This window comes from Belonocnema kinseyi, chromosome 1, assembly GCF_010883055.1.
Source record: "Belonocnema kinseyi isolate 2016_QV_RU_SX_M_011 chromosome 1, B_treatae_v1, whole genome shotgun sequence".
In the NCBI taxonomy this organism is placed as follows: Eukaryota; Metazoa; Arthropoda; class Insecta; order Hymenoptera; family Cynipidae; genus Belonocnema; species Belonocnema kinseyi.
In genome coordinates, this window is record NC_046657.1 from 89139298 (window position 1) to 89148177 (window position 8880).

The 8880-nt window shown below is 37.6% G+C and overlaps 1 protein-coding gene across 1 annotated transcript in view; it reads left to right on the top strand.

The window, feature by feature from the left end:
- The window catches only part of LOC117168886 (dorsal-ventral patterning protein Sog), a 252006-nt gene extending 243132 nt beyond the window's left edge, over window positions 1–8874 (top strand). The window contains exons 5-9 of the mRNA XM_033354793.1: window positions 1443–2665; window positions 2829–3435; window positions 3522–3670; window positions 3748–4059; window positions 5799–8874. Coding sequence (XP_033210684.1) covers window positions 1443–2665; window positions 2829–3435; window positions 3522–3670; window positions 3748–4059; window positions 5799–5993 — 2486 coding nt within the window. The 3' untranslated portion in view covers window positions 5994–8874. The remainder of the gene's footprint in view (window positions 1–1442; window positions 2666–2828; window positions 3436–3521; window positions 3671–3747; window positions 4060–5798) is intronic.
- The last annotated feature ends 6 nt before the right edge of the window (window positions 8875–8880 follow it).

The window sequence follows — 8880 nt, forward strand, 5'->3', positions numbered from 1 at the left end:
TTTCCGGATTTTCATTTGTATTATACTTATTTAACGATGATACCGAAAATGTTGTTTGTTTTTACTAAACTTTAACGGCTTAGGAGATCCTTCTAGAAAGTTACAATTCTTATTTTTTTGAAGAAAATTTTAAAGGCTTATACTCATTCAGATCCACAGATTCTGAATTTTTTAATTAAAAATAGCTAATTTAATAATTACAAATTTTTTATTTATCAATTTCAATCTCATTTATGAGCCGAAAAAGATTCGTATCTTAAAAAACGTCGTCTTAGCCAAGACGAGGCTCGACTTAAGACAAGTAAACGCCGTTTTAGCTGTAGTCTCCTATGTCTCGACTCAGTTTTGAGACGCATCCAGACATCGATGTCTTGGAGAAAAACTCAAGATATAACAAAGTTGAACTCAAGTCGAAGCATTTTTACTCAGGATATTGGTATTAAAATAACACAATCCTTATATCAATTATTGCATATAAGAATCTTTACTTTTGGACTTCAGATTTTACATAACACTTTTGTAATATTTATAGTTTGGTTTTGTATTAAATCATAAAATAATAATTATAAAATTGATCTTAATGCAGTAATGTTCTCCATTTACCAAACTAATTGGGTAAATTTTAATGAACAAATTTTCTCCGTGTAACTTTACAAAATCTTGATGGTAGAAGTAGGATGCAAATTGCTTTGACTTATCTCGAAAAATTTTGATTCTGTTAACAGAGCTGCCCAAAAGCAAAGTACTGTAATTATACCATTCAAACATATTACCTTGAAATCCAATTAACATAATTTTTTTCATATTATGAAATTGATTGCATCTTTGAAGTTATTGATTAAGTTTTTGATTAATATTAAAGAAAAACTGATGCGATGATCAATAGCAAAGATACCGGACGTAGATGCGACGTTTTGATTGGAGAGTCTCCGGTAACGTGTGTTGCTACAAAAAAACCCATTGGGAAACAGAGGACAGATCCCCACCCTTCAACCCTCTCTGTCTCTAAAGACAGAGCTATTGCTATCATTTGTTTTCAATGGAATACGCAAGAGCAGTACACGCTACTAGAGGCTTTGGATTAAGGCACCGCATTTATATTGTTCAGTTTGGAGAAAATGAAGAAAAGCTTTTTTTTAAGAAGCACGGTTTCTCAAATTTCAACAGTAATAGAACAACCAAATTCGAATATATCAAAAATCAGAATTTACTTTTTATCTTAAAGTTTTTCAAGCGTTATTTACTGTTTAGCTGGATGTGACTGCGCAAGTGCGTAGGAGGCTACTGGCATATTTACAGTTAGGTCCTTATAACATGCTATTCTTTAACTCAACCCTCGTGAGTACGGGGACATAAACCGCACATGTCGCTATGTCACTGGGACATCTCATTTGAAACTTATTTATAAAAATAATTTTAAAATTCTTATTTTATCTTCATAGAATTTGGAACACTTCTGACTGGAAGAACAAGCCAGATTCTAAAACGGTACGACTCTATGAAAAAATCAGGTGCATCAGTGCCCTCGTTGTTTGATGACAGCGCTTATAACTACGTTGTGGCAGGCCGCTTCACCTTTCACCGAAAGAACCTTTACTACTCATTTGCCTTTACAATTGCTACTCCACGTCCCCGAACTCTGCAGTTCCTCGACAGCAGCGGAAGCATCCTTGAGGAGCAGACGATAGATCCAGTCGGAGGAGTATATCAAAACGCGACGGGGAAGCTCTGTGGGGTCTGGCGCCGCATGCCTCGTGACTACAGAAAATTACTTCGCGAAGAGCGACTATTCGTCACCTTAACCTGGGAGTCATCATCTTCTCTAAATGGCCGACTTTCTCGGTACCGAGCACTGTCCACCGAGCAGTTTAGCTCACTCTTGGAACCTTCGTTAGGTGTTGATCGTGCCGCCATGTCCGGATCCGGAGGCACCGCTATCGTATCTGCTTCATCTTTGGCATCAACGCCCTCCATCCATATATCTCTAATATTTAACGGTCTATTTCTATCAAATGACATCGCCGATGTGCCCATAGTCATTCAGCTCGAACACACGGAGAAGAACTACGTGGTTCTCCGCGAAGAAACAATTGTTCAGAAGCCCTCAAACGAAATTAATGCAGGAGAAGTTCGAGGAACGATATCGGCAGCCGATCTGAGGCTGCTTTCCAGAGGAAAGCTGACCATCAGTGTTATGTCGCGAAAAGATCCGGAGGCGCTGAGGTTGACCGGCTATGTTGGACCCAGAGTCAGCTGCGATATGTATCAGGCACTCTTGACTTCGGATGCTGGTAGCTTAACTGCTTCCGGCCTTGGTTGGGCTTTCCTGGATCGCTTTGGGGCGATGAGATATGGTATTGAGCTTCTCGGAATGGAGGACGAGGTTCCTGTTGCACTTTCTCTGATGGATGAGGGTGGTAAGAAAAGAATTGAAGTCGAAGATCTGACACCTTCACTAGTTGGAGAATTGGCTAATGGAACTTTAGAGAGACCCGGGCCTAGACTCCTTGAGCCACTTTTGAATGGAGAGCTCGCTGTAGTCGCGTCTTCGCTCCAAGATATTGGAACTACTCTGAGGGGGCGACTCGTTCAAAGGCCTGTAGCTGATGCAAGGGACACGGCGAGTCCTGTGCTTCTGAGAAGAGTCGATCACAATATAGGAAAGGTGAGAATGGGTGATAATTGGGAGTTTGTTTAGGAAAATATAATGTTGGTTCTTCTATAATCATATTGATATCAATATGTAAATGTAGTTATTTAATGTTTAGGTCATTCTATATTTAATTAGAGAATAAGTTAAAAAAGATCAACTTTACCAAAATTTTCAGGAGCCGAACCAACCTGGGCCCATCGGTTTAGTTTGGGCGGCTGTGGATCCTGATTGCACCCTGCACTATGAGCTGGAAATTACTGGATTATCGTCCAACGATCAAGAATCAAGATCTCTCAGACTGTACCTGGAAACGATGCCAGTTCTTGCTCAAGGAGCTCCTGTGTCGAGAAGATTACTTGAAGAATTTACAGGTTCAATTTTAGAAGGATCTGTCGCAGGGCTATCACCTGTAGAGCTTTATAGAATAGAGTCAGGAATAGGATTCTTGGAGGTGACTAATAACCAGTCGAGTAGGTTGCTTAAAGCTCCATTTAAGACAAGAGCGCCGCTAAGTTGTCTTCCACATTATGCTGATAATGATGTAGCCTCGGTAGTTGCTTACAATCTACAGCCTCCTCAATCGGACCTCGAAGTGACGGCATGCTTCCATGAAACCAGGTTCTATGAAGAAGGGACTCAGTGGGCGTCTAGCTCGGATCCTTGCTCCATGTGCCATTGTTACAGGGGGATCGCACACTGTGATCCTATCCCATGTCCAGTTCTTCAATGTAACGTAGGGAAACAGGTGAAGTCTCCTAGGAGCTGCTGTCCTATTTGCTTAGGTAAGCTCGTTATGATTGATTAGAAATGGCTAGAATTTCTTCCAGATTTGATTTAAGAGATAACACACTTTTTGTACTGTTCTCAGTTATTAAAGAGAACCACGATAATTCGACGAAGAACATTACAACGACAAAAGGTTGCACTTTGGCAGGTCAATTTCATCTAGCTGGCTCTGCATGGCATCCCTATTTGCCACCGAATGGATTTGATACCTGCGCACTATGTACTTGCGATGTTAGTCAAGCTCTAGATCTTTATTATTATTTTACTTTATGTTGGCAAGGTCATTTTAACTATTTTTTTTATATTAGATCGCAAAGCTGGAAGTAAAATGTCCGCGTGTGCAATGTCCGCCTCTCGATTGCGATGAAAAGACAGCGTTTAGGCCAGAGAAAAAAGCTTGCTGTAGACAATGTCCAGTTCTAAATGCGACATACGCCAATGGAACGGATACACAACTACCTCGGGATCAAGCTGCGATATCGACGCGTCCTACTTCTGAAGAGATTTTAGCTTCAGGAGGCTGTAAGTATCCCTTAGGGGGACCTTACGAAAATGGAAAGGAGTGGCATCCACGGATTCATTCCCATGGGGAGATGAAATGCGTCAAGTGTCGTTGCAAGGTAATTTATCTGAATTGTTGTTTCCTCATTTTAACACAGAATTGGGAAGGCGCATCCTGTTTAACAAAGGCAAAGTATGGTCTATAGTATCTGCACAACATATTAAACATATTAAACAGCCCAAACAATAAGGCACTAATTCTCTGATGTCACTTTGTAAGGTAATTCTTGAAAATGTTCGGTTATCAACAAATTTAAATAATGCTTGTAGCTGCTCATGACAGTTAAGCTCTACGATACCTTCTTCTTTTTCTTGAGAGTCGCAGAATTGACAATTGACTACTCTTACTGAAACAGCCATGATAGCTGTGATGTGCGATCTCATGACAAAATGTTGTAATAATGAAAGCGCCGTGAAACAAATTAGATTAGCAGAAACGAAGGTACTGGGGATAAGATGTAGAATTCAATGATTGTTATATAGTTAACCAAGAGATTTAGTTTACAAATTACTTAGTAAGAACGCTTCTGTATTCTGTGCACGATTACTTTGACGATTATTTTAACGAGTGGGATACTTAGGTGATATATTAGAGTAATATGATTCGAATTAGTACCTAAGAGCAATTGTTCAGCTGTCCTTTGATGATTAATTTTCTTGTCACTAACGCTACCTAGGCAAAGAAAAATTTGAAGAGTATTTGAAGACTTGTCTAGTCTGTGTGAGTTCGGCTTGCAGAATCTTCAACGGTGTGTTTGGATTCAGATGGGCTACCATTTGAAATGTTAGAGGGAGCTTCGTCTAAATTCTGGGCTCGGTTTCCCCTATACAGGTGCAATGCAGCAGTTACGAAAGCCTGACTTTATAATTCATCTAGGGAAAAAATCAGATTATATTCTAGCTTGGGCCTTTGTGGCCTTTTTCAATATTTCTGTTATTCATTTTCAAAGCATTTACCTATTGCTATACCTGGTCTCTAGGGCTCAAATTAGAGGTTAACCTTGTACTTTACGGTTATTATATTGAAAACATAATTTAAATTTATCTTGAGCTGTAAGAAGTTTTTGCTGCGCGCACCCTCGCTCACTAATTTTTCCGCGCTGCGTGGTGAGCGATCGCAAGAAAAAAAAACCGGTTACCATTCAAGATAGACGACGGAAATACTTTTTAAACCATAATTATTTATAGGTACAAGGTTCATCCTTCAATTTGAGCTACGCTAGAAGTTTCCAGAACGTGTGGTTCGCAATCTATGTTGGTTTTAAAAAATGAAAAAAGGCTAGTTTTCACGAAAATTTTGCGTGATGGAGCAACGCTATATACAATTTTTCTTTTTTGCGTGCCGATGTAATGAACCGTAGTCGTAAATTCTAAGGGAAGGAGCTCAATGTCTCATCTTTAGTAAGAGGGTTGATCCAGGATGTCGTAAGGGAAGAGCTATTCCTCTCATTTGCTTCCCCTCTGGCAGAAGACGCTGAATTAGCAAAGTATTAGATTGTTTATTTGTTTCTCTTATATTTTTCACAGCTGCCACAAAACCAGTGTAACTTGTACTGTAGTGCCTAGAAGGAAAGAAATCCGAAGCGGGGTGTCAAATCCTAAATCTAGTAACTGATTGCTTATTTTGTACGATGGCATAGTTTGTTGCTTCAAATGTATTGAAACTGGTATCAAATGTCGATCTTTTGACTCTGGGTTTATTTACATATTTTAAGAATTTTAAACGACACCCCCCTCCTCCACGTGTAATATTGGAAACAGGCCTTGGGTAGAAAATCTAAAATTAATTTTTTTTCAGAACGGCGAAATTCGTTGTGATCGAAAACGCTGTCCACGGTCAGTCTGCAACTCGATCGCACATCAGATCAAAAGAGGTGATCGCTCAGCAGACATGGACGATTGCTGCACAGTACAGTGTAGAAGAGCTCGACGCCATCATCGAAACAATCATCACTCACCAAAACACGCAGTTGCTCTGCGCGAGCTTAGCTGAGCTTTGAATTTTCCGGGTCGAGAGACACCGACTTTGAGGATCTATCCCCGACCCGGAAGCCAAAAATCGTATATTTCAGGATAGTTGCCCTACTTTAGGGGCAACTACGCTTTGAACGAAAGGCCACATATCAAAAAGGAATCATATCTAAACTTATTGAAAAAAGCATTTTTAATGCCTTGTTCTCATCCTATGCAAGCGAAAGTAAAAACTCCAATAATATTTTTCCTACGTATTTTACATATTAACTAGTACTCGAAGATAAGACTGACTAGATCTACTATATTTGTCAAAATAACTTCCATCTTTTCCAGAAAAATAGGAAAAGTTGTGCAAGTTCATATGGTTTAAACAAAGTAAATATTCTGAAAGGTTAAAATAGTTACTAATTAATACAATGCAATATATATGTAACTCCTTCATGCTTTGCTTGTCTATAACAAGCTGGTAGTGAATGAACGATGTAAATCGAGCTTGTTACTTGTAAATTGCACCGGATGAGAGTCAGACAGTCATGTATCGATCGCTTGAAGTTAAGTGACTTAATAGAACTTTTTTCTCTTATTTAAAAGTCATCTTGGGCATCTAAAAGCAGATGAAAATCATTGAACTGATACTCATTGTTTCTAATTTCATCTCTATGTATTTATGTCCGCAAGGAAGATCATGATGTGACTAGAGACTGAAATTATATAAAAAATTCATCCTACGCACCTAATGGTAACCCGGCAGATCTTTATCGATCAATTGTTCCTCATTGTCCAGCAGAAACCGGCCTGATACGATTAAACCACAGTGTGCTGTGATGGACGACCTTTCCCCTCGGTGTCTCTTAATAAAAGAGAGGGAGCGTCGTAGAGGAAGTACATCCACTTCAGAAACTTCCTGTTCACACCGCTCTCTCCTAGTTACCCAAAAGCCAAAGAAGACTGAAGAACCTCGATGGCGGAATCGGTTCTTAAAAAAAGTCATTGCTTATCTTAAATGTTCTTTTACGCGATGCAAATCAATCAATTGTTTTAACCTGCTAAATGGTGAGACACCACAAAGAACTCGGAAGTTAAGAATTTAAAAGGAAAACGAAATTAGTATTCTTCGCTACTTTTTGTATTTTTTAATAGCTGATAGTGTCAGTCGTCATTTTTAGGTTCTGCTACTTTTTATCTTTTTTCTTATACTGTCTCTTTTATCATTTCGGAAAGAAATAGAGGTCGATGAAACTTAAATTAAATTTAAAAATAGGTTTGCATCCCGGATTCGTCGAGTTCACCAATCGATCGCTTTTACGAGCATTGTTACTTTTTAGGATTAAGAATAAATTATGTTTATAACAGTTCGCTGAACTCAAATACTTTAATTTCGAACAAGTGGCTTCCCACTTCTGTTGAATCTGAAACTTTACATTAAAATTTGGCGGTTAAAGTGAATACTTTTAGCATTCAATTATTGATATTTTTATTTCCAATGTCATATATGTATGTAAATAGAGTAAATTTGTCAAAAAATGCAAGTTAAACTCATATTGTTATGATAATTATTACGTAAAATTGTAAATTATTGCTAATGCAGTACAAAAGCTTACAGCTTTTTATTTTTCCGGATATTGCAAAACAAAGGTATGCATGGAATACGTTTCAGATAACGGATCCACTTTGTGATACCTTACACTACCTGAATCGGTAAAAAAGTGATCCAAACGGTAGGATTTTCTGGAACTGCAGAATATATTTTTTAGCGTAGCAGGAAATTTTTTTACGTAATACTTATAGTTATATTTTTAAATAAGAATTCTTTTTGCAAAATAGCGATGTTTTAAATTCAGCAAGAATGTACAAAATAATTTTGCTTTCTTAAAAGTTTGCTGCCTTTTTATTAATTAATATTATTTGATTCTTGTTATTATTATCGACTCGTTAACACTATTTGAGGAAGGTGCGTCGGCTAATATTACTAATCCGTTTCTTATCTCGAATGGCGTTGACAACCTTGTTATTAGGGGTTGCAAAAAACTCGAAATTCGAAGTTTAAATGAGTTGTGTCGAGTTTGTCATGTTTCGAGTCGAGTTTAACTTTCTGAAATGCTCAAAAGTTTTCGACTGCTCGATACTTTCAGAACACAAATATTCGAGTCAGTATGAACTTGACTCGAAGTTCCGAACGTTGACTCGAAGTTTCGAGCGTTTTGCACACCCGTACTTCTTGTAAATCTGTGTCTTTAAGGATATGATTTCTGTTAGGCTATTTCCTCTTTTTAAAGAAACATATAGCTCTCGTGTTGGACGTTCTTTGATGATATATCCATATATTGTATAATTATATTGTAACAATAAGTAGGTAATTTTAATAATTATTTATTCAATCTATTTACACTTAACAGCAGAGACACATTGAATCGGAAAGAATAAAATTTACATTTTCTTATTTAGAAAGGGTAAACAAGTCTCTGCTGATGAGTTCATAACGCCTTATTTATTACTCTGGGCAATTTTTTCGGAAAAGTTGAAAAATAAGTGCTACGTGCCAGTAATGTGTATTTCTCGAAAATGAGAAAAATTTAGTCCTAGAAATAATTTATAGTAGACGTAGCAAATAATTAGGTTTGGAATTCTTTGTTACCGCTGTTATTACTGTTGCGACTGTTCAGATTTTTGTATTTTCTACAAAACAATTTAATGATTCTCCAGAAGCCATAGACTTTTGTATTAAAATGTATTTAGAATATGTAGTTTCACGAAAAATCAAGTATTTTCGATTAAATTTGTTTACAATGCTTTGCTCAATTTCGCTACTGAATGAATAGGATTCTTGAAAAGACCAATTTTTTCACGGAAGTAGTATTTTCTGCAAAATCCTTATGTTTTATGTGTCCAAAAAACACAGAGCCCTC